The following is a 27,639-nucleotide window of genomic DNA, read 5'->3' as shown; positions in this document are numbered from 1 at the left end:
GCGGGTGCGGGACCCGGACCGGGACCGGGCTCGGCGGCGCAGCCGGGCCGCGGGATGAGCGCCCGGCGGCTCCCCGGGGGCAGCGGGGGCCGCTGATGCTGCGGGGCCCGCGGGCTCTGCGGGGGCGGCGGGGGTGGCTCGGCGCGGCCCCGCCCGCGGCGGGGGCCATGTGAGCGCGGAGCCGGCAGGATGCAGAAGGGGATGCGGCTCAATGACGGGCACGTCGCCCACCTGGGGCTGCTGGCGAAGAAGGACGGGGCCCGGCGCGGATACCTGAGCAAGCGGAGCGCCGACAACACGAAATGGCACACCAAGTGGTTCGCGCTGCTCCAGAACATGCTCTTCTACTTCGAGACCGACTCCAGCTCCCGGCCCTCGGGGCTCTACCTGCTCGAGGGCTGCGTCTGCGACCGCGCTCCCTCCCCCAAGCCGCCCCTCTCGGCCAAGGACTCCCTGGAGAAGCAGGTGGGGACACGGGGGTCCCGCCGAGGGGGAGGGAGGGTGCCCCGTGGGGGGAGTCCTGGCCCCTCGCCCCCGGAGCTTGCGGCGCCCGTGACCGGCGCCACGCGTGACCGCGATGGGGAGGTGAGGAAGAGGCCGGTCCGTGCGGGGGAAGGGGATGATCCCCGGGGCTGCAGTGCCGGAGCAGCGGGCGGGCTCACTGTGGGGGTGTCGGGCTCTGCCCGGGGCACCCCCGCTCCCCCTCCCGTCTAATTAACCGCCGGTAATTAGCGCGGGGCTGCGGGGCGCCTCCCAGCGGCCGCGCTGGGCACTGCAGAGCCCCGCGCCCCCCGCGCGTCCCCCCCGGCCCGGCGGGTTCGGGGTTCGGGGTCTGGAGCGGGGGCACGGCAGAGCTCCCGTGGGGCGGCCCCGGCGCGCGGCCCCGCTGTTGCCAGCCCCCGTGCCCCCTCCGTGCCCCTCCGTGCCCGTGGTGTGCGGGCAGCGCCCCCGGCCCGGCGGTGCGAGCAGCCTGCGGTGGGTGCGCGCTGCTCGGCGGGGGCAGCTCAGGGCCTTGTTTTCAGGCGGATTTCACCCTGCTCCCCTCGCCACGTGTGCGGTTTGCGCCTGCATCCCCATCCCTGGCGGGGAAAGGCAGAGTGCGGGTCCCCGAGCCCCCCGAGCTGGCTCCGGCGTCCTTTGGCCCCGCTGATGGCTGCGGGCGATCAGCGCGGACACACCTGGCGAGAGCCGGGGGCCATCCAGGTGCCCCCAGCCCCGGGGCTGCTGCGGTCCCCGCCGTGAGCGCCGCAGCCCCTGGCGGGCCCGGGTGGGTTTCTCGCACCAGCTGTGCCTTTCCCGGCCGGGCAGGGCATCCCGGAGCAGCCCGGCAGGGAGGCTGGCAGCCCCTGGCGTGTTTTCGGGGTGCTTGGCTGGAGCTGGGGTGCGCCGCAGCAGCCGGGAGAGCGGGGATGGTGCCAGGCAGGGGGAGAGGGGCTGGATTCCAGCTGCGGGGGCAAATCCCACTGCATTGCCTCCAGAGCCACCCCCGGTCTCATCAGCGGGGACGGGAGCCGGCTGGAGTCACCCTCTGACCCCCTGGCGGTGTGTGCAGCGTGGCCGGGTGCCCTGCGGGCGGCACCGGGGCCCCTCCGTGGGGCAGCGGGAGGTCCCGGACCCCCATCCCGGGCGGGCACCGCGCGTTCGGGTCCGGCTCTGCAGGGCTTGCATAATTCTGCCTGGCGGGCTCGGGAGCGCCGGGAGCGCTGCCGGGGACTGCAGGATGGGCCCGGGGCACCCCCGGCACCTCCGGGGCATGGACAGCCGGGGAGGAAACCAGCCCCTGATTCTGGCTGTTCTGGCACCTGGAAAACCCTGCCCCGAGAGCCAGGCATGCAGCACCACTGCTCCCTGGCACATCCCTCCCGCCTGGCTTGGAGCACAGAATATTCCCTGCTCCTTTCAGCCCAGCTGAGGGGAGCAGCACCTCGGGGGCTGTGGCAGTGAGGGGGGTCTGCAGTGGCAGGGGTCACACTGCCGTGGCTGTCACTGCTGTCCCTTCAGAACAGACGCTGTGTGCTCCTAGCTCAGCCTCCATGAAGTTCAGCAGCCAGGCTGCCATCAGCCCTCCTGCCAGGCTGGAATCCAGCTGGGAATCCAGGCTCTGGGTCCTGGTGTTTGTGCAGGAGGGTTTCCACCCCTCAAACCCCATGGGGAGGCTGTCACATCCCCTCTCCAGCTCCAAACGCACCCCGAGTGTTGGTGCTCGCTGTGAGTGAGGGGCTGCTGGCACAGGGAGCTCCTGCCATGGCACACACATCCCCTGCCTCTCACGGATTTGCCGCGGTTCAGCGCCCGGCCTGGAATGCTGTGGAATTCCTAGGGCCAAACCGGAGGGACTGCCAGCCCCAGCGCTGGGTGCCCGCTGCTCTGCAAGCTAATTAACGGCCCGGGGATGAGATAAGCGGCGAACATTGATGGTGCAGATCCGCAGGGCCGTGCTCGGGCAGGGTCTGTGCCCCCACGCCAGGCAAAGCCTGAGAGCCAGCCGGGCCAGCAGCCTCTGGGGAAGGTGCTGAGGAAATTTCCAGCACTGCCCGTGTTCCCAATTAGCCGTGGGTATTTATCTATCCGTGCATTCCAGCTCTGAGGACACTGCTCCTTGCAGCACAGGAGCTCCAGCTCTGGATTCCTTCCTGGCTGGAGTGCAGCCTGACAGGTTCCCTGTTCCCTGCAAAGGAGAAACTTTAAGAGATGCAGCTTTCAACCCCCTCCCTTTTAACGTACTCATGATTTGCTTTGGGGGGATTTTTCCCTGCAATACAGTGAATTTTAGCATTGGTATATGTGAGAATGAGGGAGCAAAGACATGTGGAAAACTGGAGCACCAAAGAGGAATTTGCTGCCTCTGGAAACTTTGTTCTGTTTTTCCAGAAATGGATTTTCCTTCCAACCAGTTGGATGGGGAAGATAATTTCCCATTATTCTTCTGCTGGGTGAGGTCAGGCTGTGGCCTGGGAAGGGTCTGGGGGTTGGGATGGGGAGCTGTGATTTGGCTGCTCAGGGCAGCAGTGCCAGCAGTGCTGGGGGACCCGGGCTGGCAGTGAGCCCCCTTTCCCTGCTGTGGTGTCTGGGTCGTGGCACGCCCCAGCCCTGCTGCTCCCAGCCCATGAGGTGTTGGGATGTGCTCTCATGGGTCACTGTCCCCTCCCTGGGCAGGATGAGGGTCCCCAGGTGGGAGGGCATGGCCCAGGTGAGGTCCTGGTGGAGGAGCTGAGCAGGTGCAGGGTGCAGAGCTGATCCCACCAAGCCCAGAGACGCCCCAGTGTGGGGTGAGGGCTCTGCTTTGCCAGCTGGGCAGCGGCAATCACGGCTGGGTTTGCTCTCAGGATCCAGCCTGGGGCTGGATTTACAGTCCAGCACCACTGGGGCTGGATGAGCCCCCTGAGCCCCTCAGCCCAAGCATTCCCTGCAGAGCCCTGCACCCACACAGCTTTGGGCAGCTCCAGGATGGGCACTGCACAGTGCCCGGGCAGCCTGGGCTGGTGTCCAGGGCCATTTCCCAGTGCCCTGGGCTGTTCTGGGCAGGAGCCCTCAGTGAGAGCCAGCGTGCAGCTGAGTCAGGCCCAGGACTGGGCTGTGTCCCCGGCTGGGGCTGCTCCTGAGCTCACGCTGCCCGTGGATGGGATTTCCCTCCCCTCTGCAGAGCCTTTTCCAGGGACGGGGCCAGGGAGCACCGAGTTCAGCCTGTGCTGTGGCCCCCGTTCCTGTCAGTCCGGGATATCTGGGTGCCCTGAGGCCGTGCAGCAGCCCCAGCTGTCCCAGCTGTCCCAGTGCCAGCCCTGCTGGAGCCATTCCTGCAGTGCCAGGGCCTGGGCAGCTCTGTGGGGTGCAGCAGTGGGGCCCAGCCGTGCCCAGCCCCGCACGGGGGTCCTGGGTACCCCCAGGAGGGCCCTGCAGGGTGCTCGGGGGGCCAGACCTGTCAGTGGGGCAGGGCTGGGCAGGGCACCGTGGGCATCCTGAGCAGGGCAGGTCACTGTGGGCATCCTGAGCAGGGCAGGGCACCGTGGGCATCCTGAGCAGGGCAAGGCCACCGTGGGCATCCTGAGCAGGGCAGGGCACCGTGGGCATCCTGAGCAGGGCAGGTCACCGTGGGCATCCTGAGCAGGGCAGGGCACCGTGGGCATCCTGAGCAGGGCAAGGCCACCGTGGGCATCCTGAGCAGGGCAAGGCACCGTGGGCATCCTGAGCAGGGCAGCTGCCAGGCTGTTCCCAACTTCAGGATTGATGTTCCAGGCACTGGATCCCCAGATCCCAGCGCTGGCTGCAGGTCCATGAGCATCAGCCATCCGGGCCAGTGAGAATTCTTCTACCTGAACGTCGTTCCAGGCAATCTGATATTTGGAGACTGTAAATCATAATTTATGGACTTAAACCTGAACTATTCCTCAGCGTGGGGGTGACGCTGGGTTTTTAATTAATTAGTGTATTGAGTGGTGCCATGTGGGGATTTCTGAGTGAGGGGATGCTCACGGTGTTGGTCCCAGCCATGCCTGCACGCCTGCCTGCCAGCATCACTGGATAAAATCAGGGGGAAAATTGATTTATTTTAATTATTTTACAAATATTTCTGTGCATGACTCTGAGCCTGCTCCACAAGGGTGATGCTCACCTCTAGTATCCATTTCCAAATATCCTGACAGCCCGTAGTGAAACAAAGAGGGGAAATTGCAGCCTCTGGGATATTTTTCCTTATTGTCAGCACGGAAATGAGCTGCTGGAGCATCCAACTCCGAGGTCCTGTTTTCCCAGAGCACATGGTATGTAGGTCAGGGATGTTAAAAGCTGCCATGGCTGGCTGTGGATTTTTAGACTCATCCATCCAGAGCAGGAAAATTCTCCTCCTCTTGCCCTTTGTGTCAGCTGGAATAACCATCAGCTTCACGAGCAGGCGGCTGTGGATCCGCAGGGCGGGCAGCTCCCGGGGTGCTGGGGCATCCCTGTGGGGAGAGCCCCAGAGATGGCACCCCAAAGCCAGGACAGGGGGGCAGTCCCTGCTCTGCTGTTGCTGGGGTGCCTCTCCCGTGGTCCCCCCTGCAGGGACCATTGTGGGGGTGCTGGGAGAGCGCCCACCCCCAGCCACAGCCACCCAAGGGGTCTGGTGGGTTCTTCAGGCTGGAAAATGCCCTTCTGCAAATTCTAAAAAATTCTGTGAGAGGCTGACTTTCTGCTTTGGAAATAATGTGTAGCTTTAAAGCTAATTTGAGTTTATTTTGGAGCCTTTCTGCGCACCAGGGGCCTTGGGAACGGGGCTGTGGTGGCCTGGAGAGCCGGGTGACTGTCACCTGCTGGGGTCATGGGGCTGTGGGTGCCCCTGGGGATGCTCTCATCTTTCCCTTGGTGACCTGGGACGCTCCCACGGCATTGTTTGGGGCAGAATTGCTGTGAATTGCTGTGAAATCCGTGAGGTCTGGGTAGCTGGGCATGCCCAGGGGTGGTTCCAGGGGCTGTGTGTCCGGCGGTGCCAGACGGACACACGGCCACAGCCCGGGGGCTGTGGGGGCACCATGGAAACGGGAGGATGGAAAACTCCACAAGGAGGGATCCTCCAGGAGCCAAATGTGCTCATTCTGGAGAGCAGAGCGAGGGGGTGGGATGAGGGGGGGTCTGGTCTCAGGGCTGGGGTTGTTGAGGTGATAAATGAATAAAAACCGGGCGCAAGGAGAAGCAAAGTGAGGCTGTGGGCAGCTCTGCCCTGCCCCGGGGATGCCCTGGTGGGGCTGGGGGCTCACACTGGCACTCCCAGTACAGTGGCTGGTCCTGTGCTGGTTGTGACCATGGGTCCAGCCCCGTCCGTGGGTCCAATGCTCAGGATGCAGCGAGTGCCAGGACGCGCTCCCGGGCTGTTGGTGCCGTGTGTCACTGCGATGGCAGAGAGGGATCATCGTTTAGGCGGAGATAAAAGGTGGTGGGAGTTTTATTATTCAAATATAAAATAACTTCCTCCTTCCCAGCACGCTGCACTTCCTGGGAATTGTGTGGGGATAAACGGGAGCAGCGCATGGAGGGGGTGTGTGCTGGCAGGAGCCGGGCTGGGCTCCCAGCCTGGGACAGAGCAGCCCAGTGTGGCACTGGGAGCTGCTGGGGCACCAGGGGCACTAGAAGGGGCTCCCCCACTCCTCCTGGTGTTTAGGGGGGCATTTCCAGCCTTGCCAACCTGATGAGCTCCTCTTGATGCAGTTGCAAGGGAAGGGATGTCAGGTGGGTGTAGAGCTGGGGTACAGAACCCTCCCCATGGGGATCTCAGTTTTTTGGTGAGTTTTCCCTCAGAGCTGTGTCTTTGCCAGTAAAAGCCTTTGGGAGTGGGAGGGAGGGAAAGGGGGTGGGATGCTGAGGCTGGGGAGCTGCTGCAGCCCCAGGGGTGTCCTGCAGGCACCCACGGAGCTCTGGGCACCTGAACCTGGCAGGGGAAGGGGTGGGCAATGGGTGGTGGTGTCTGACACTGGGGTGTGTGATGGGTGGTGGTGTTTGACATGGGGCATAGCTCTGTAAGGTGAAAGCTGGGCCACAGGAGCAGCAGTAAAGGTTCCTGCACTCAGAGGATCCATGGCAGGAGTGAAGGAGCTGCATTCCCCAGGGCCCTGCAGCTGCGGCCCAAAGGTGGAAGCTGTCTCTGGAGGAGGGCCCTGCTGTGCCCATGGGCATCGTGGGCTCCTGGCCCCCTCTCCTCCTCTGCTGGACCCGGAGGGGCTGGGTGAGCTCTGAGGGTGCCCCTGAGCCTGGGCACGGGCTGGGGCTGCTGGCTCTGCTGTGCCCTGTCTCCCCATCATCCTGCTGTGCTCTCTGGGGGTCCTTGTGCCCAGCACCCCTGGGCCTGCTGGGGACAGGAGGGGAAGGGCATTGTGGTGCCCACGGGTGTTTTCAATGGGGGCTGCCCAGGCTGTGCTCCTGGGTTTGAGGCAGGTTTTACCCGTGAATTCAGGTCCCTGGTGAAGGCCAGCAGATGATGTCAGGATGAGCTCGTTCCAGCGGGCTCGGTTTAGCCCAGTTATTCCGGGCAGCATCCGGCACTGCAGCGTGGTACCTGTTTCCTTGGAGACTGCAGGGAAGCAGAGCAGCGGCACAAACCCGGCGGCGGCACCGCACACAATCAGCACAAACACGGGAAATGTCAAGGGAGCCTAAAAATAGCCCCGCACCGCGGCCACCTTCCCCCCGAGCCGGGGAGGGGACGCGGGGACCCGGCTGTGCCCGCCGCCCCCTCCGGGGGGCTCCGGGGGGCTCGCTGGCCAGGGCCGGGCTGCAGCAGGGAGCACAGCCAGGGGAGCGCTGGGGATGGAAAATCCCTCTGAGGGCAGCATTAACTGTGGTGTGGGATGCGGGTGCAGCTCAGCATCCCTGCTCCTCTGCCTGCTCCCCAGGTGAGCAGTGGGTGGCCACAGGTTCAGCAGACTGCAGTGCCCTGGCCTTGGGTGGGCTTGGTGGATTTAGGCTTTCCTGGAGCTGGGTCTTTGCCCAGCAGGATTTCCCCTCTGATTTTCCTCACCAGTGGCTGGCTGTGCTGAGGGCACATCATGGCTGGGCTCCTGGTGTTCCCAAAGCTGCATTTTGGGATAAAATAAACATCAAAGCTGTTTATTTTCAATGACACAGCCTGGGGTGGGTCAGGAAATCAGGTCCAGAAATACTTTCTGCCAGCCCTGTGCGGGGTGTGACCGTGCCCCCTGTGCAGGGTGTGACCGTGCCCCTGTGACCGTGCCCCTGTGCAGGGTGTGACCGTGCCCCTGTGCAGGCTGTGACCGTGCCCCCTGTGCAGGTGTGACCGTGCCCCTGTGTGGGGTGTGACCGTGCCCCTGTGCAGGGTGTGACCGTGCCCCTGTGCAGTTTGTCGCTGTGACCGTGCCCCCTGTGCAGGGTGTGACCGTGCCCCCTGTGCCGGGTGTGACCGTGCCCCCTGTGCAGGGTGTGACCATGCCCCTGTGCAGGGTGTGACCGTGCCCCTGTGCAGGGTGTGACCATGCCCCTGTGCAGTTTGTCACTGTCACCGTGCCCCCTGTGCTCCCCTCACAGCACTACTTCACGGTGAACTTCAACCATGAGAACCAGAAGACGCTGGAGCTGCGCACGGAGGACGCCAAGGACTGCGACGAGTGGGTGGCAGCCATTGCTCACGCCAGGTGTGCCCCGTGGGTGAGGGTGAGGGGAAGCCGTGCTGAGGGTGGCTGGGGAGCAGGGTGAGCTGGGCACTGCCAGCAGGCCGAGCAGGACACTTCTGTCCCCCTGATGCTGAGCGGGGGCTGTGCTCAGGTGTTCCCCTGTTCCCATCCCAGTGCCATGGCACCAGCCCCCCTGGCACGCTGGCACTGCCCGTCCCAGCCTGCAGCCAGAGGGACTCACCCTCAGGCTGAGGGAATCTGGGAAGGGATGGCAAACCTGGTGGGGACAGGGATTGTCCAGGCTCCTGTCTGTGCCCTGGCAGTGCTGGCACAGCCCAGCTGCCACGGAGAGCAGTGAGGAGCCAGCATAGTGCAGCTGCCTCTGGGGAAGGAAATGAGGTGTGGGAGCACGGAATGGGACAAACACCATCCCCTGCAGCCCCTGCCAGGAGCAGGGAATGGGACAAACCAAACACCATCCCCTGCAGCCCCCACCAGGAGCAGGGAATGGGACAAACACCATCCCCTGCAGCCCCCACCAGGAGCAGGGAATGGGACAAACACCATCCCCTGCAGCCCCCACCAGGAGCAGGGAATGGGACAAACCAAACACCATCCCCTGCAGCCCCTGCCAGGAGCAGGGGCCTGGTAGAAGCTTGTGCCACTCATGTCCTTCAAAACTCTTGGAACATGGCTGTTTGCAGAGGTTTGGCCACGGGTGTTTGGGGGTCCTTTCTGACTCCTGTGCTTTCATTACCGTTTGCTCTGTCCCTTCTGTGTGCCCCTTGTGGGAGCCCATGCCCACGGGGCCCTTTGGGAGCAGCAGCACTCCCAGCCGCAGGAGCTGCCCTGGGGGCTGTGAGCAGGGGGGAGCAGGGAGGATCCCAAAGCCCCCATCCCGGTGCTGCAGGGCAGGCTCCGGGGCAGGGATGCTCACGGCCGTGTCTCTGCAGCTACAGGAACCTGGCGACGGAGCACGAGGCGCTGATGCAGAAGTACCTCCATCTCCTGCAGATCGTGGAGACCGAGAAGACTGTTGCCAAGCAACTCCGGCAGCAGATCGAGGACGGGGAGATCGAGATCGAGCGCCTCAAGGCCGAGGTGAAGCGCCCGCGGATGCTCTGGCGCGCCGGGGTGACCGTGGGGGACGGGTGCCATCCCTGTGTGGGCAGGGGTGGCACCGCCGGGGGTTCTGCTGCTTTCAGCGACACAGGGCTGGCCCTGCCTCCCTCGGGGGTTTCCCTGGCAGGAGGGGCGCAGCAAGGGGCTGTGGCTGTGCCCCCCAGCACGGAGCCCTGGAAGCTGCTGGAACACTGAGGGGGTCCCTCAGCCAGGAGCACTGGGAGCGGGCTGGGGAGCCGGGCATTGCCTCTGGCGGGAGAGGAAAGCAGTGACTGTGTCCCGGAATGCCAGAAGGGGTTGGGAGGGATCCCCCAGACCGTCCTGTCTCTCTGTGTCCCCTCTGAGCCACCCCAGCAGCTCCAGGTCCCTCTGCTGCCGGGGTCCCGGAGCTGGGGCCGCGCTGCCCTGGGGCTCACCCGAGCGGGCAGAGGGCACCGGGTGCTCCCCGATATCGCTGTGCTCCCTGCAGAGGGCACCGGGTGCTCCCTGTGCTCCCTGCGGGATCAGCCCCTGCCTGCCGCCTGCCCCAGAGCTCCGCAGCGATTCCCTCCCTCGGGCTCGGGGTGGGAAGGGTGACACGAGGCCAGGAAAGGCAGACGGCAGCGAGGTGCACAGATGACTCAGCGGGGACACGCGTGTCCCTGAGGCATCTGGAGGAGGAGGCTCAGGAGATGCCCGGCAGCGGGGGTGATGCTCCTGGGAGCGGGGGAGAGCCCTGAGTGCTCGGGGCGCTGTCGGGGTGCTCCTGGCAGTGGGTATCCCCATCCCTGGCCATCCCGTGCTGCCTGACGCTGCCTGCAGCTCTGTGCCCTCTCCCTGCCTGGGCTGTGCCCGGGGTGGGTGCTGGCCCTGCCGCAGTGGGTGGGCAGCGGGCACAGCGAGTGTGGGGCACCCTGTGCTCTGCCAGGCTCTCCTCGTGCCTGGCACGGCGTTGGGAACCAGCCGTGGGGTGGAGGCAGCCAGGAGTGGGCTGGCAGGGCTGGGACCTTGACCCCAAATCCCTCAGAATCCCAACATCGTCCCAGAAGGGGCATCTGAGGAGGATGGGAGGTTTCATCTGTCCTAATGGTGGGGTTTTCCTAAAATTTTCAGTTTTTGGGTTAAAATGTGCAGGTCAGTAACAATCCCTGACCATGTGTTGGGGTGTGCAACAAGCTCTAAAATCTCCTCTAACATCTGATCCATATAATGAAATGGGGTGAAACAGATGTGTAGAAGCTGGATGAGTGACCATGAGCCTGTGGCCGCCAGTTCTGGTGTATTTCTGCTTTTTCCACCAGTCCAAACTCCACCTTTTTTCCTCCTTTCTCTCCAAAATGGGACATCTTCCCCCTCCCCCCCAGGAAAGCACTCTTTCCAAGTTGTTTCCTTCCAAATCCAAACCCAGATCACATTTTCCCAATTTCCCACGTTCTGGATGGCACATGTGCTGTTTCTTGCCTTTTCCTGTCACTTTCCAAGTGGTTTTGGCCGTGGGGGCCGGGACAGGCGATGAGCAGAGGAGGGAGAGAAAGCACAGGGAGAAACAGTGAAAGCAAACCCGGGAGCTGATGGCTCTGATCCCACATGGGAGGGAGTGCCTGGGGGCTGCTGCCCGCCTGCACATCTCGGGGTCCAAATGCTCATTGGATTTTTCTGCCATTTTCTCCCCAAGCTGTGTTTGCTGAGTTGCTGTGAAGGCTTTTTTGGGAGGCAGGGATGGGGCTTGGATTGGGCACCCATCAGGATTTCCAGGTGCTGGTCCTGGCAGGGTTCAGAGGTACTGAGGAGTTGGTGACAGCTCTGCCACCTTTCCTCACCTGCTTCATCCACCAATTGAATCCCCACCCCTGGAGAGGTTTAAAAGCCGTGTGCATGTGGCACTTGGGGACAATGGTGGGCTAGTGGCAGCGTTGTGATCGGGTGGGCTTGATGATCTCAGAGGGCTTTTCCAGCCTGAAGCACTCGGTGGCTCTGTGAGTGTGTGATGGCCATTAGGACAGACCCAGCACAAGGTGTGCCTGTGTCTGTCATTAACCCAGAGGCTCACGCTGTTCCTGGCACCCGGGAATGCCCGGGTTGCCCTCAGCCCCTGGGATACCCCGGGATGCCCCCAGCCCCTGGGATACCCCGGGATGCCCCCAGCCCCGGGCAGTGCAGGGCCCCTGCTCACTCACCCCTGTGCCCGCAGATCGCGTCCCTGCTCAAGGACCACGAGCGCATCCAGGCCAGCCAGGGCAGCGCGCCCAGCGACGACGACAGTGACATCAAGAAGATCAAGAAGGTGGGTGGTGGTGGCGAGGGCTGGCACTGGGGGCCCAGCAGGCACGGCAGACGTGGGCCCTGGGGGCTGGAGGAGGTGTCTGAGCCAGTGCTGCTGTCAGCAGGGTTTCAGGAGGAAAATGTGTTCTGCCCAGGCGGGAGCCCATCTGTTGGCAGGGCACTCGCAGCATTGCTGGGAGCACGAGGCTTCCCAGCCAGTGCTGGCTCCTGCACCTCCAGCCCCTCTGGCTTCTGCTCCCATGGCTGTCACAGCTCCTATTGTGGCCAAGGAAAAGCCATCATCACCTGGCAGCATTACCACAGGGAGCAACAGCCCCAGGCACCCCCTGTGCTGGGGAGGGAGCCCTGGGCAAGAGCAGGACGTGCTGCCGGTGCCCAGCTACACCAGGAAGGGATCTGAAACCTCATCTCCTTCCACCCCCTGTTGTGGGCTGGCACACTTTTCACTGTCCCAGGCTGCTGCAAGCCCCATCCAACCTTCCCCTGACCACGTCAGGGATGGGGCAGCCATGGCTGTGTGGGCAGCCTGTGCCAGGAGCTTGGACGAGCTGTTGGATCCCCAGCCTGGAGGGCTCAGAGCAGCACCGGGGAGAGGCAGCAGCACACACACCTGGGTACAGAGCCAGGGACCTCACTGTGCTCACCGAGGGTCCCTGCCTGGCCCCAGCCCCGTCCCTGAGCCCAGCCCTGCTCCCCCAGGTGCAGAGCTTCCTGCGGGGCTGGCTGTGCCGCAGGAAGTGGAAGACCATCATCCAGGACTACATCAGGTCCCCCCACGCCGACAGCATGCGCAAGAGGAACCAGGTGGTGTTCAGCATGCTGGAGGCCGAGGCCGAGTACGTGCAGCAGCTCCACATCCTGGTCAACAACTTCCTGCGGCCCCTGCGCATGGCCGCCAGCTCCAAGAAGCCGCCCATCACCCACGACGATGTCAGCAGCATCTTCCTCAACAGGTGAGCTCTGTCCTGGGCTCCGGGAGCTCGGTGGTGTCCCAGCAGCTCTGCACACCCGCTGCCCTTCCTGGTGCTGGGGGTCTGCACTCCACCATCCCTGGTGCTGGGGGTCTGCAGCTCCACCATTCCCTGGTGCTGGAGTCTGTCACTGCATCATTCCCTGGTGCTGGAGTCTGCAGCTCCACCATCCCTGGTGCTGGAGTCTGTCACTGCACCATTCCCTGGTGCTGGAGTCTGTCACTGCACCATTCCCTGGTGCTGGAGTCTGCAGCTCCACCATTCCCCCCTGTGCCCTCAGGCACCCTCTGCACTGCCTCGAGCAGCTGCCCCCAGCCAGCACAAGGGCCCCCTGCTGCCCCTGGGCTGGGGAATTTGTCTAATTCCTCCTTATTTACCTCTTACTCACTGTACATCTGTCTGTTCTTGGTTCCTCTTCCAGTGAAACAATCATGTTTTTGCACCAAATTTTCTACCAAGGCCTGAAGGCGCGGATCTCCAGCTGGCCCACGCTGGTGCTGGGTGAGTGCTGCTGCCCCCTCCTCATCCTCCTCCTCATCCTCCTGCTGCTGCTGCTCCTTTTCCTTCTGCAGCTTCACAGGCATTTGCCAACCAGCAGCAGAGCACTGCACACCATGTCCTGGCTTGGTCATGAGCCAGGAGTACACAACCACAGAGTACAAACCGCAGAGTGACCAAATTCTGGCGTTCCTGGTTCTGCTGGGAGGTGGGGCTGGAGTGTGCACAGGAGGCTGATGCTGGAGAGCATCGCTGGGTCCCATCAGACCCTCCTGAGCTCAGCAGGGCAGAGCTGGGGGGCACGAGGAGCAGGACAGCCCGGGGCTGCTCTGGCTCCCAGGGGGGGCTGCAGCAGCCCACCCACCCACGCCCCTGCTCTGCCTGCAGCCGACCTGTTTGACATCCTGCTGCCCATGCTGAACATCTACCAGGAGTTTGTGCGGAACCACCAGTACAGCCTGCAGATCCTGGCGCACTGCAAGCAGAACCGCGACTTCGACAAGCTGCTCAAGCACTACGAGGCCAAGCCCGACTGCGAGGAGAGGACCCTGGAGACCTTCCTCACCTACCCCATGTTCCAGGTGAGCCCTGCGGCCAGGGCTGGCCCCGGGGGGCTGGGGAGGTGGGATGGCCAGCGCACACCGATGCCCACAGCTGGCAGTGCACACCCCGTGCCCACAGCTGGCAGTGCAAACCCCGATGCCCACAGCTGGCAGTGCACACCCCGTGCCCACAGCTGGCACTGTATGGTGGAGGCAGAGCCTGGGTGAGGCTGCCCTGGGGCTGCACCCTGGTGGTCCCACATGGTGGTCCAGGGCCTGCTTGGGGCGTCTCTGTGGGGGACTCTGGGTGCTGCTGGCTCCCCAGTCATCCTCTGGGACTGGGACAGGGACCAGCAGGGTCCTGGGCACAGCCCCACGTTGTGCCCCCTCTTCATTCAGCTTTGGCACAAGGAGCTTTGGAGCTTTAACCACTCAGGCTGGGGTGTCCCCAGGCATGGCAGGAGCAGCCCAGGGTGGGCCCTGCTGTCCCCTGTGCCCCGCTGACCTCAGCTCTGTCCCTCGTGCTGCAGATCCCCAGGTACATCCTGACCCTGCACGAGCTGCTGGCCCACACGCCCCACGAGCACGTGGAGAGGAACAGCCTGGATTATGCCAAGTCCAAGCTGGAGGAGCTGTCCAGGTGAGAGCTGCTGATCCATCCCTGCGCTGTGGATGGCTCCTGGCTCCTCTGGCCAGGGGCAGTGTTTCCCTGGGCTCCTGGAGGATGGAATGAGGGCTTTGGAAGGCTGGGATGGTGCGAGTGTCTGGTTCTGGCCTCTGCTCAGGGCTGGTGGGGCTGCCCCATGGGAAGGCACCAAGTGCCTCCAAGATCTCCACATGAGCACTTGGGAATTGGCCATAATTCCCTGCTTTCTATCCTCTTCCTTCCCAGCCTGTGGACTGTTCTGGAGTGTTCTGAATGTTGGTGCCAAACCCACCCGCACACTTTAAGTCCTGTAAAGAGTTTCCATCCCTTTTCCCACTCCTCAAGGAGCAGGGATATCACAGGGGGCTAGTGAGAGGGGGGGTCTGTCTGCCCTGAATCTGAATTTTGTGATTTCCAAGCACTCCCATTTCAGTGTCTATCAGCCTGGTGGCACAGCCTGGGCAGATGTACAGGTCACCTCTGGAGCTCCTGGCTCTGTCTGGGTGGATCCTCCTGCAATTGCCTTGACATTCCTTCCGTTTTGGTTTTACCTGCTGCAGCCCCACCATGTGTCCAAAGGGAAAACTTGTGCAGATCCCAGCCCAGCTCTGATTTTCTCCTCTCCATCCTTCAGGATAATGCACGATGAAGTGAGTGAGACTGAAAACATTCGGAAAAACCTGGCAATAGAGAGGATGATCATCGAGGGCTGTGAGATCCTGCTGGACACCAGCCAGACCTTCGTCAGACAAGGTCTGTGTCAGTGCCAGCGTCCCTCCCCTCTGTGGTGAACGTGAGCCCCGTGGCCCTGTCCCTGCCCTGTGTGCTCTGGTGACCTGGGAAATTTAAAGACATAACTCAGTAATGCGTTTTCACTGATCAGAGGCACATCAGTTCGGGCAGCTCTGGCACTTTGGGGCAGTTTTGTCCTTGCGCTTTCCCCATCAGGGCACGGGAGGTGCACCTTGGCTGTTGCTGGTGCCCAGTGGGGAGGCAGCATCACCATGCTGAGCTCTGGTCCCGGAGTGGGCTGGGGGTGCAGGGTGGGCTGGGTCTGGGGGCAGCCCTGGCTCCGGGGCACACTGGGGCTGTGCTGATCCAGGTGCCCATGTCGGAGAAAGGGAAGATCACACAGGGCTGGGCTGGGGGCAGCTGGGGGGCACACAGGGGCTGTGCCATGCGGGGCTGACACCGTGTCCCCGCAGGCTCCCTCATCCAGGTGCCCATGTCGGAGAAAGGGAAGATCACGCGGGGCCGGCTGGGCTCGCTGTCGGCAATGGGGCGTGCCATGCTGGCTACCCTTCCCTGCACCTCCATCATCCAGGGCCCTGTGGGAAAGGCAAACTCACCCCAAAGGTGAGCGGCCGCGGGCGCTGCTCCCGCCCGGGGGACACAGGGGCAGTGCCCATGTGGGGTCCCGGACACCTTGTCCCCGGCACGCCCCTCCTAGTCCACGGTATCACCATTGTCGGAGAAAGGGAAGATCACGCGGGGCCGGCTGGGCTCGCTGTCGCTCCGCAAGGAGGGCGAGCGGCAGTGCTTCCTCTTCTCCAAGCACCTCATCATCTGCACCCGCGGCTCCGGGGGCAAGCTGCACCTCACCAAGGTGAGCGGCCGCGGCTGCTGCTGCTCCCTGCCCGTGGGGGGACACAGGGTGGCCCAGCTGCAGCCCCAGCTGGTGACACAGGGGTCCGGGACCACCTTGGCCTCCCCTGACACAGCCCCAGGGATGCTGGGCTGGGAGCCTGCGCCCACCTGGATTTACTTCACGTGGTCCTTGTCGGAGCTGAGTCATGGGAGAGATGAGAAACTACACGATCTTGATAAAAGAATTCACCCTGGCTTGCAGAGAAATGTTGACAGCCTGTTCTGGAAGAAGCTGGAATCACAGCCTGGGCTGTCTGTAGCACTCCCAGCTCCTCTGGTTGCTCCCTGGGTTCCCGTGTTTATTTGGGAAAGTTTGGCAGTTAATTGAGCAAGAATCTTACAGAAATTGCTTGTTACTGGCATTAAATTATCAGTTTGAAGAATTACAGTCCGTGGCAAAGAGCTGATAATTGCAACAACAGACTTTGGGAAAATTAAATTTAAAGCTCCTATTAAATAATTTATAAACGAATTAGTTGATCAATTTGACAAGGAAAGCCCAGAGATCCCAGCAGGCACAGATCTTCTTCCCAGTGCAAGCAGGGGCTGTGTGTGTGTCCCCTCCCCTGGGCTGTCCCCTGGGGACACGGACCTGTCCCCAGCCCTGGGGTGGGGGACAAGCACAGAGGAACCCTGGGGGGGTCCCACTGCCGAACCCTGACTCCCGGCCTGGTGGGGCTGTGCTGGGGATGCCCAGCCCCAGGCTGGCAGGGCTGAGCCCCCTTTGTCCCTGCAGAACGGGGTGATCTCCCTCATCGACTGCACGCTGGTGGAGGAGCCCGAGAGCACCGACGAGGACGGTGGGTGCTGGGGAGCTGGCTGGGTGTGCTTGGGGAGGGGGTCACATCCAGGTGCCAGTAGAGTCAAGGAATCCATGATTGAGGTTTAATTAGATTAATTAATTACTGTGAACCAAGCCGACCCACACTTAGACCTGACCTTCCTGGGGCAGCCAAAAACCCACAAAAACCTGAATAAACCTTCCTTGAAAGCTGGCTGGAAGAGAGGGGATGGGAAAGGCTTTCCCAATCACTGTGTGGGCTTTTTCTGTTCCAAAGCCAAAACATCAGGACAAGACATTGACCACCTTGACTTCAAAATCGTGGTGGAGCCGAAGGATTCCTCATCTTTCACCGTTATCCTGGTGGCCTCATCCAGGCAGGAGAAGGCTGCATGGACCAGTGACATCAGCCAGGTAGGACCCAGCAGGGAGGGCTGTGGAGCTCTCAGCACGAGGAGCTGCCACGGGGTCCCTGCTGGGTTGGGGCACGCAGGTAAAGCTGGGTTTGCTGTGTGTGCCCATGGCCCCACTGCCCACCCTGAGCCTGGGTTTGCACCCTTGGAGCTTTCCTGGCGCCCCTGGGGTGTGGGAACCCGCAGGGAGCAGGGATGTCACTGCTCTGGGGAAAGCCCAGCCCTGAGCTCCTCCACCTGCTGCCCATGTCTCTCCAGTGCGTGGACAACATCCGCTGCAACGGGCTGATGATGAACGCCTTCGAGGAGAACTCCAAGGTCACCGTGCCCCAGATGATCAAGTGAGTGTGCAGGGCCAGGACACGGCTCCTGGGGCAGCCCAACGCTGCCAGGAGCCTCGGGAGCACTGGGACCCCCTGGGACCTCACCGTGTGCTCCAGGGGCCGTCCCAGTGTGGTGATTAGCAGCATTAATTGGCTGCTGAGGGATTTGTGCCTGCTGGGGAGGTGGGATTGCCAAGGGGGAGGGTTCAGGGAAAAATAGCAATAGTAAAGAGGGGGTAAAAGTGCCAGAAGGGAGGGGCAGGGAGGCTGTCCTCTCTGTAGGTCCTGGGGTGCAAAGGCTGTGCTGGGACATGTGTGGGATGAGGGGGGCTGTTCCCAGCTGGGGGGACGGGGCAGCACGGGGTGTTCCTGCCCCATTCCCTGCTGCCAGACAGGGGAGGGGGCTTGGCTTGTGTGCACCTGGGGATGGCCTGTCCACATCCCTCTGCCTGCTGAGCACTCCACCATTCCAGGAGCCCATTCCAGGGTGTGGGTTCCTGGGTTTTCCCCTGGGAGCATCCCCACCCGTGTTTCCCTTGGGGACACCCATAGGAACAGGGCTCCCTCCTGCACTGCTTCCCATGGTCTCTTGGTTTCGTTCCAGGCTGGAGCCACAGAAATCTCGTTTCTCTGCAGGTCTGATGCCAGCTTGTATTGTGATGATGTTGACATTAGGTTCAGTAAAACGATGAATTCCTGCAAGGTCCTGCAGATCCGCTATGCCAGCGTGGAGCGGCTGCTGGAGAGGCTGACGGACCTGCGCTTCCTGAGCATCGACTTCCTCAACACCTTCCTGCACTCCTACCGCGTCTTCACCACCGCCCTCGTCGTGCTCGACAAGCTCATCACCATCTACAAGAAGCCCATCAGTGCCATCCCTGCACGGTGAGGCTGCAGAGGGACCTGCGCTGTCCCTGCTGCCACCCTGGGACTGTCACGGCTCCCCGTGAGCTGTGATAACCCCAAACAGGGGATGGAGATGAATCCAAGCTGTGCGGGTGTCCCCGCTCCTGGGAAGGCCAGGAGCTGCCCACAGGGTGATGGGGCTCACGTTGGCTCTGCTGCTGTGCCTGGAGGGACACCCTGGGGTCCCAGCGCCACAGGGGATCCCCAGCACCTCGTGGGCAGGGCGGGTGCCAGCTCAGCCTGTCCCTGTCCCTGCCAGGTCGCTGGAGCTGCTGTTTGCAAACAGCCAGAACAACAAGCTGCTCTACGGGGAGCCCCCCAAGTCGCCCCGGGCCAACCGCAAGTTCTCGTCGCCGCCGCCGCTGTCGCTGAGCAAGTCGTCGTCGCCCAGCCGGCGCAGGAAGCTGTCCCTCAACATCCCCATCATCACCGGCGGCAAGGCGCTCGACCTGGCCGCGCTCAGCTGCTCCTCCAACGGCTACGCCGGCGTCTACTCCTCCATGGCCCCCTTCAGCAAGACCACGCTGGACATCAACAAGCTCTACGTGTCCAGTGCCTATCCAAACAAGATCCCCGACGAGGGAGAAGCGGCCGCGGAGAAGCAAGAGGAGTCCCTGCCGGGCAAGCAGAGTGAGTCCCTGTGGGTTTGGGCTCTGGCACTCAGGGGCTGGTTTAGGTGCACGCACAGAGAGATCCTGCCTCCTGAAAACTCAGTAATTTTTAAAAACAAAGCAAAAAAAATCCACCCAAATCCCTCCACCTCAAGGAAAAAACCTGTTCCAAAGTATCCCACAGAAACGGCAGACATCTGTACCTTTCCCACACATGGTAGCTTTGTCCCCAGCTGGAATGGGGCAGACTTGAGGAAAATGGGGAAGAACTAAAAGGTGGCTGTGTTTGTGTGCAGCGGGTGTAAAGGGGTTCCCTGTCCTCCCAGGCTCAGAGGTGTCTGTCAGGGAAGAGTCGGACACAGATCCCAACCACAGCGATGAAGCAGAAGCTGAAGCTTCCCCAACAAAATCTCCAACGACTCCCAAGTCCGTCAAGTGCAAAAATTCATCAGGTAACGAGTGAGGTCTGGGGGTGCCCGCGTCTCGGGGGGCTGGCACGTGTGGGGCCCTGTCTGGCAGCAGCAGTGCCCACAGGGGTGTTGGATTTCCTCTCCCGCAGATTTCTCGCTGTTTTCCTACAACAATGGCATGGTGATGACGTCCTGCCGGGACCTGGACAGCACCCGCAGCGCCCTGTCTGCCACCTCCGCCTTCGCCATCGCCACGGCGGGGGCCAACGAGGGCACCCCCACCAAGGAGAAGTACCGCAGGATGTCCCTGGCCAGCGCAGGTACCTGCCCCAGGGGCACCCACTGCCACCAGGGGGGTTTCCCTGCAGGCACACTGTGGGCTGGGGGAGCCCAGAGCCCCCAGAGCCTGCTCCAGCTGTGCCCTGGGCTCTGGGCATGGCACTGCCCAAGGGCTGTGCAGGTCCCCGGGTGTCCCCCTGCCTGCTGACACAGGGAGGGGGTGCTCCTCTGGCAGCCCCAGAGGGGCTGCGAGCCCTTCCCGAGGAGCTGTGCCGTGCTGAGGGCTCCTGGCAGTTTCAGGGTTCCCGACGGACCAGCGGAACGGGGACAAGGAGTTTGTGATCCGCAGAGCCGCCACCAACCGCGTGCTGAACGTGCTGCGGCACTGGGTGTCCAAGCACTCCCAGGTGGGCAGCGCCGCCTTCCCCCGCGTGCTGGGCAGCTCAGCCAGCACTGCTGAGAGGGCAGTCTGGCACTGAGGGCCTGACGGAGCAGTGCAGATGGTGAGGGGCAGGGAACAGGGTCACATCAGTGTTTGCACAGCTGGGGTGCAGAGGAGGGGAGCTGGGCCTGCCAGCACCCCTGGCTGGTGCAGAGCAGGGGCAGTCTCTGGGTTTGGTGCCTGTTGGGATGCCCAGGATGGGGTCAGGGCACCCCTGGCTGGTGCAGAGCAGGGAGAGTCTCTGGGTTTGGTGCCTGTGGGATGCCCAGGATGGGGTCAGGGCACTGGGAGCCGTCCCTGCTGTGCTGTCCCTCCTGCACTGGTGGCGGGGCAGTGGCAGCAGTGCTGTGCTGGTTCTCACTGGGAATACACAGCTCTCCCAGGCTGGGGATGCTGATGCAATGGGACTGAGCGAGCCTGCTGCCCTCCCGTGCTGGGACTGTGCTGGAAGATACAGCCCCTTGCCCAGCCGGGAAGGAAGCAGCTCTGCTGGATCAGGGTCACTCCAGCACAGTAATTAATCCCAGGCTGTGCTGGCCTTGGCAGGACTTTGAGACCAACGAGGAGCTGAAGTTCCGGGTGATTGGCTTCCTGGAGGAGGTGATCCACGACCCCGAGCTCCTGACGCAGGAGAGGAAGGCAGCTGCCAACATCATCAGGTGAGGGGCTGCAGGTTTTGTGCCAGGCCTGTCCTGGCACTGCCAGCTGCTGGCTGCTCCTGCTCTCACCCGGGAGCACAGCAGGCTCAGCAGGGGCTGGGAGCAGCCAGGGAGGAAGATGAGGAGGAGGCTGGCTGCTCTCAGCCTCAGGGCAGGGTGGGTGTGAGCCCCTTGGTGCCCTGCTGAGGTTCAGTGCTGAGCCCACAGGGTGCTGGCCCTGCTGCTGCCGGGTGCTGGTGTGGCACCGTGGCTCCCAGGCTGTGCTGGCACTCAGCGTGTGCCCACCCCTCACTGAGGGCAGGACTCTTGTCTTGCAGCAGGGCTGACACTTGTGGGGACACTGGCCACGGCTAAGGAGTGCTTTTCTCTGTAAAATGAGGAATGGCACTGAGGGGGTCTCCTGACACACAGGCTGAGCGTTGCAGCCGTGCTGTTCCTCGGGGCTGTGCTGTCCTGCTGGAGCTGTGTGGGTCTGGTGCTCTCCCAGCTGCAGTAATCCTCTCTTTCTGTGCCACAGGACCTTGACACAGGAGGATCCAGGAGACAACCAGATAACCCTGGAGGAGGTGGTGCAGATGGTAAATACACCTTCCCTGCCTGCCTGCCCCTGGTGCCTTGGGGGGGTGGAAGGGGAGCAGCCAAAGGTCCTGGTGCTCACTCAGGCAGAGCCAGCCCCCGGGGCAGTGCCAGGGGTGCAGCTGCACAGCAGGAAAGGCTTTCTGGGAGGGGCCAGCTGTGAGCACAGCTGGATCTGTTAGGGCAGAGGCAGCACCAGCCAGCCCACAGGCACATTATTCCCCTGCAGTCAGCAGAATGGCTGCAGAGGGCACAGAGACACCTGCCTGCTGCTGCCTGTGCCCCAGGGGCTCCCATCATGTCCCCAAAGCCGTTCCAGTTCCAAACGAGGGGCTCTGGCTCAGCCAGCATCACTGGAAAGGGAGCCCTGGGAATGTGCATGGATTTAGAGCCCCCAGGGCAGCTGCAGAGCACTTGCTGCCCTTCTGCACTGAAAAAACCCAACCAAACCTGTTCCCAGAAGAACACAAGAGCCACTTGAAACGGGCCTGGAGCACCTGAAACACCCACGACTCCGTCCCCTGGCTCTGCTGGTGCCTTCTGGAGGGGGCACTCCCTCCTGGGCTTTGTTTGGGCTGTTCCCATAACTGCATGTTCTGGAAACTTCCTCTGAAGAGGAGAGGACAGAAGAGCCCTGAGGGCTTTGCTCTGCCCCTCAGGCTGGGCAGCAGCACCTGCAGTCCAAGGGTGCTGGGATGTGAGGGTGCCCTGGGCTTTGGGGTGCACACCATGAGCAGGGGGCTGCGTTGTTTGCTGGAGCTTTCCCAAGCCCTGTCCCAAGGGATTGTGCAAGGGGCTCTTGCCCTGTGCTGTGCTCTTGTGTGTGTGTGTTGATCCTGGGGGGTTCTCCTGTGTCACCAGGGCAGTTTGGGGTTTATTTGGGCGGGATGCCAGTGCGGTTTGTTGTGTTTGGTGGCTGATCTTCTCCCTGAAGGCAGCAGGGTGGAGCTGTTGCAGGGAGTGGCACCAGCCCCTGGTGGTGTTGCAGGAGTGGCACCAGCCCCGTCCAAGCCCTGTTTGTGGGGCTGTTGTGGGGGGTGTGGGGTGATCCTGAGCTGTGCCCAAGGACTGGTCTCAGTGACCATGTCTCTGTGATGGTTTAGGACAGTCACCAGTGGCTCTGTGCAGTCGGGACCTCAGGCCTTGGCTCCATGTGGGGGCACCCTGAGGCCTGCTGTGCTGCTTGGCCAGAGCCAGGCAGTGGGACAGGGTCCATCCGTGCTCCCCTGCTTTCCTGGAAATCCCTTGGCAGGCCCGCCTTGCCCCTCCTGGGCAGGGGCAGCGGTGCTCCAGCTGGGATCCCTGGGTGCTTTGCTAATTAAACAGCCAAAGGCTGCATGATTAAATCCCCGGGGTTCTCGAGGCTGGCAGGAGCACAGTGTGGGCTGGGGTGTCTCTGGAGCACTGCACAGCCCAGCTCTGCTGGGGAAGGCCTTTGGCCTGGCAGCCTGGCTTGGCTCTGGGCCTGTGTCCATGGCATGTGGGATTCTCTCTGAGCTCCTGCCTGCTGAGCCCCACTGTTCTCTGTCCCACAGGCCGAGGGGGTCAAAGCAGAGCCCTTTGAGAACCATTCAGCCCTGGAGATCGCAGAACAGCTGACGCTGCTGGACCACCTGGTCTTCAAGAAGATCCCATATGAGTGAGTGATCCCCGTGGGTCAGGAAAGGCGGCTCTGGTCACCCAGGGCCCCATGGGCAGCCTGGCTGGGCTGACCCCAGACAGTGCAGAGCCTTCCTGGGCTTTGCCAGTAGCCCAGCCTGGGCTCAAGGGCAGATTTGGAGCCCTGTGGCTTCTCTGCTTTTGTGGGATGTCCCAAGGTAATCGGCTCAGGGCCACCCTCCCACAACCAGCACACCTCCAGCCACATCCATGGTCCCTTTCCAGCAGTGTGGGGCAGACCCCGGGATCTCCATCCTGTGCAGAGGCAGTGGAGCTTGCAGGGCTTGGACATCCCACAAAACTGATGAATAAAAGTTGACCTGAGCACTGTGATTTGCAGGGAATTCTTTGGGCAAGGCTGGATGAAGCTGGAGAAGAACGAGAGGACTCCATACATCATGAAGAACACAAAGCACTTCAATGATGTAGGTGCAGCTGCAGGGCACAGGGGGGTGGGCACGGGGGAGGCAGCTCAGCCCCCTCCCCAGGGCTGGGCTGAGGGAGGGTCACCTGCCCCATGGCCCTGCCTGTCCCACGGGCCCTGCCTGCGCCACAGGCCCTACATGCCCCATGGGCTGTCCCTGCCCCACAGGCCCTGCCTGTCCCACGGGCCTGGGGCAGCTGCTGCTGGTGGGGCTGCAGCAGCACGGGGAGATCTCACCCTGCTGTGAGGCTGGGTTGCCCAGAGCCACGCTGAGGGCCGGGCTGGGGTGCCCAGAGCCACGCTGAGGCCAGCTGGGGCCAAGCCATGTGAAGTCGGGCCTGGGTGCCCAGAGCAGCTGAGGGCTGGCTGGGTGCCAGAGCCAGCTGAGGCTGGATGGGTGCCCAAGCCATGTGAAGGCTGGGTGGGTGCCCAGAGCCACGCTGAGGGCTGGATAGGTGCCAAATCCATGCTGAGGGCAGGCTGGGTGCCCAGAGCCATGTTGAAGGTCGGGCTGGGGTGCCCAGAGCCACGCTGAGGGCCGGGCTGGGGTGCCCAGAGCCATGTTGAAGGTCGGGCTGGGGTGCCCAGAGCCACGCTGAGGGCTGGGATGGGGTGCCCAGAGCCACGCTGAAGGCCAGGCTGGGGCTGTGTCTCCCCAAGGTCAGCAACCTGATCGCCTCGGAGATCATCCGCAACGAGGACATCGCGGCGCGCGCCAGCGCCATCGAGAAGTGGGTGGCGGTGGCCGACATCTGCCGCTGCCTGCACAACTACAACGCCGTGCTGGAGATCACCTCCTCCCTCAACCGCAGTGCCATCTTCCGCCTCAAGAAAACGTGGCTCAAGGTCTCCAAGCAGGTAGGGCCGGCCCCTCCGGGGAGCTGGGCTTGCTGCAGGGCGTTGGGGCAGGGTCAGGAGTTAGGAAATGGGGAGAAGGGTTTCAGGTTGTTCTCAGGAGGGAGGTGGTGGGTGGACAGGCAGAGCCTGCCCTGCAGTCTGGTTATTCATGGAAACACAGGATTGTTTGGCTTAGAAAAGCTCTCTGAGACTGTGCAAATCCAGCTGTTCCTTCAGCACTGCCAAGGCCACCACTAACCCCTGTCCCCAAGTGCCACATCCACGTAGCTGTTAAATCCCTCCACTGACTCCACCACTGCCCTGGGCAGCTGTGCCAGGGCTGGACAGCCATCAAGAAATTTTCCTAGTATTAAATCTAAACTTCTCCTGACACAACTCCTCTCCCTTGTCTTGTCACTAATTACCTGTGAGAAAACACTGTCCCCACCTGCAAGGCAGAGGTGCAGTTAAACCTCTCTGAGCTGGCACCACTGTGGGCTCCCACCAGCCAGCAGCAGTCATTTTTGCTATAAAATGAGAAACCTGTGAATGAAAACAGGTGAGGGCAGAGGTGGGAGCAGTGGAGGCAGCGAGGCCTGCTCACCTGCAGCCAGGTGTGACAGCCAGGGCACACGAACAGCTGCTGGAAGTGCCCCCGTGGCTCTGCAGGCTGCCCCCCAGCCACAGGGAGTGGGGGCTCTCCCAGGGGCCCAGCCAGCAGCACTCTGTTTTCTTGCAGACCAAGGCTCTGATTGATAAGCTCCAGAAGCTGGTGTCGTCGGAGGGCAGGTTCAAGAACCTGAGGGAGGCACTGAAAAAGTGAGTGAGTGGTGCTTCTCCTCCTGCCCCAGGGCTGCTCTGGGGCCTGCAGGGGGGGGGAGCTGAGTTCTGCTCCCAGGGGTGCTCAGAGCCTGCACTGAAGGCTGCCCTGTGGAGCCAGCACAGTGCCTGGCAGTCATCCCCAGGACTGAGCTGCTCCTTTGGGCAGCGTGGGGAAAAATGGGAATAAAAGGGACTGCAAAGGGGAAAATCACTGCCAGGCACCAGAGAACAATTTTTCCCATCACTGTCACAGAATCATCAAATCTCAGAACGGTTTAGGTTTGAAGGGACCTTAAAGCTCATCCTGTTCCATTCCTCTCTGTGGGCAGGGCCCCCTTCCCCTAGACCAGGTTGCCCATGGAAGCTTCTAAAGGTCTTCCTGACCCTCTGTGCTGTCTAAGCTGCCCCAGCTCATCTCCTGTATCCTATGGCTTTGTGAGGGGCACAGCCACAGGTCCTGCCTGTCCTGCTGTGCTGGTGGGATGAGGCCCAGGACACCAGGAGCCTTCCCTGGGAGAGCCCTCCTATATCAGAGAGAATCCTTCCACCTCTGCTGGCTGCAGAGCTGTTCCCCTCTCCTCTGCCCTGCCCCAAGCTCCAAAGTGAGGGAGTTTTGCTCCTCACTCCTTTCTGGTTCACTCCTGAAGTTGTGACCCCCCGTGTGTCCCCTACCTGGGCATGTACCTGACGGACCTGGCCTTCATCGAGGAGGGCACCCCCAACTACACCGAGGATGGCCTGGTGAACTTCTCCAAAATGAGGATGGTGAGTGCTCCAGGGGCTGGGCTGGGGCGATGTGGCTGTGGCCAGGTCTGCGTCCCCTCAGCCTCCACCTGCACAGCACCAGCAGGCCACATGTGTCCCCTGCACACACCTGGGGCTGTTCCCAGTGTCTGGAAGGGACAAAAGGCCTCTGCATTGTGCTGTGCTGGGTGCCCCTGCCCTCCTGGGCACTGGGACGGGTTCTCTGGGTGATGGCTGAGCCATGAGCACCTCCTGTGTTTTACCCCTGCACAGATCTCACACATCATAAGGGAGATCCGCCAGTTCCAGCAAACCTCCTACAAGATCGAGCACCAGCCCAAGGTACAGCCCTGTCCCAGAGCCTCGGGCAGGCTCTGCCCCTCATGTCCCTCTTCCATCACAGCATCTAAGCCTTCTAACCTGGCAGCTCCCTGCTGGAGTCTGTTGGAGGGGTCAGGGGATGGAGGGAGGCTGTGGGGGCTCAGCAGGCTCCCCCGTGGGCCCCAGGCAGCCGCAGCAGAGGGCAGCACCGATGGACAGCCCCGGAGTGCTCAGGGGGGCGCCCGGACACGCTGAGGAGCAGCGGTGTAAGGGCAGCACACCCTCCCCGGGAGCAGAGTGTGCCCCGCCGCCCCACGGCCAGCACCGGCTGGCATCTGCCCCACCATGCGACGGGCTGGCAGCTCTCACCCTGCCCTGCGGCAGAGTTTGGGTGCCCCCGCTGTCGGGCTGTGCCCTCACGGCCCGCTCCGTCCCCAGGTGACGCAGTACCTGCTGGACCAGTCGGGTGTGATGGACGAGGAGTCCCTGTACGAAGCTTCTCTGCGGATAGAGCCCAAGCTGCCTTCGTGAGCGGCGCGGCCGCCGGACTCTCGCTGTACCCCTGTACATAGCCCCGCTCCACGGGCGCCCTGGAGCGACCCCCGTCCGTGCTTCCCCCGCCCCGGCCCGGCCCCGGCCCCGCCGCGCTCGTGTAGGATTCCCCGCCCCGTCACGGTTTAACGCGCCGACACTTCGCTGGAGTCCCGGGCTCTTTTCCATGATGTTACTTTTGTCATTTGTTCCTCTTGGGGGGCTGGTGGTCGGGCAGGCGAGTTCCCGCGGGGCAGGTGAGTCCCTGTGGGGCAGGTGAGACCTGTGGGGCAGGTGAGTCCCCCTGGGGCAGGTGAGCTCCGTGTCCCCGCGGGGCTCTGGGGCAGCACAGAGCAGCTCTCCCTCGGGCAGTGCTGGCGGTGACATCCCAACTCTGTAAGGTGGCAGAAGGGAGCGCATTAAAGGTTGTCCCTCGGTGTGAGCTGCCCTCTGTGTGTGTGCCGCCCTGGTGCTGGCCGGGCACGGGGGGCCCTGGCTGCTGCCCTGGTGCCCCCGAAGCTGGGAAGATGGAAGCATCCCCTCGCCTTTCCTCTCCTCGCTGCATCCGGCTCCTGTTGATATGCTGTAGATCCGTGCCCTTGTGCCCACTCTGAGTACCATGACGTAGAGTTAGAGATGACGAGTGTTTTTATTACATCTACTGTAATCCTGGCTAACCACCCGCTAGCAGGATATAGTAATGTAGTGCTTATTCTGTGAATAGTACCTGGGTTTTTTACATTGTACAGTCCCTGACACGGTTCCCCGGCAGTGGCAGGCATGCTCCACTCACACAACACTTGCTGTAAGCAATACCTCGTGGTATGGGAATTCTCTTTCAAGCCCTAAAACTATTTCAACTTACAGCTTGTTTGGGAAAAAAAAAAGATATTTCCATTTTTTTTGTAAAAATATATGTTTCCTGATTACCTCTTGCTAATAAATCTATTCTATCTCAGGGTGAACCGGGGTTTGTGATAGTTTTGCGGGCGGGATAACGCCGGACCCGCCGGGCCGCAGGCCACGCCCAGAGCCGATGCCCCGCCCAGTGCCCCGCCCAGTGCCGTACCCCGCCCATACCACGCCCACCCAATGTCCCGCCTCTTGTCCCGCCCCCTGG

General features: G+C 62.4%; 1 protein-coding gene across 5 annotated transcripts; it reads left to right on the top strand.

Annotated features, from left to right (window-relative positions):
- On the top strand, nucleotides 1-27,484 carry RASGRF1 (Ras protein specific guanine nucleotide releasing factor 1). Of its 5 annotated transcripts, none has more exons than XM_064722470.1 (28): nucleotides 1-465; nucleotides 8,008-8,114; nucleotides 9,047-9,194; nucleotides 11,386-11,478; nucleotides 12,177-12,430; nucleotides 12,870-12,949; nucleotides 13,334-13,527; nucleotides 14,019-14,128; nucleotides 14,769-14,887; nucleotides 15,340-15,360; nucleotides 15,601-15,740; nucleotides 16,518-16,581; nucleotides 16,840-16,976; nucleotides 17,234-17,316; nucleotides 17,935-18,183; nucleotides 18,464-18,834; nucleotides 19,142-19,267; nucleotides 19,375-19,545; nucleotides 19,805-19,911; nucleotides 20,493-20,605; nucleotides 21,123-21,183; nucleotides 22,717-22,820; nucleotides 23,181-23,265; nucleotides 23,925-24,122; nucleotides 24,841-24,920; nucleotides 25,571-25,688; nucleotides 25,941-26,009; nucleotides 26,427-27,484. In XM_064722470.1, the coding sequence occupies exons 1-28, from the start codon at nucleotides 190-192 to the stop codon at nucleotides 26,517-26,519; spliced, it is 3,771 nt and encodes a 1,256-aa protein (XP_064578540.1). In that variant the 5' UTR covers nucleotides 1-189; the 3' UTR covers nucleotides 26,520-27,484. The 5 variants fall into 5 exon arrangements, with proteins under 5 accessions (XP_064578540.1, XP_064578539.1, XP_064578538.1 ...); XM_064722469.1 differs by having other exon boundaries at nucleotides 2-465; nucleotides 19,799-19,911; XM_064722468.1 differs by having other exon boundaries at nucleotides 2-465; nucleotides 15,340-15,407; nucleotides 15,648-15,740; nucleotides 17,974-18,183; nucleotides 19,799-19,911.
- Nucleotides 27,485-27,639: the final 155 nt, after the last annotated feature.

This window comes from Zonotrichia leucophrys, chromosome 10 (assembly GCF_028769735.1).
Source record: "Zonotrichia leucophrys gambelii isolate GWCS_2022_RI chromosome 10, RI_Zleu_2.0, whole genome shotgun sequence".
NCBI classification, from domain to species: domain Eukaryota; kingdom Metazoa; phylum Chordata; class Aves; order Passeriformes; family Passerellidae; genus Zonotrichia; species Zonotrichia leucophrys.
This window is presented reverse-complemented; position numbering and strand designations above follow the sequence as displayed.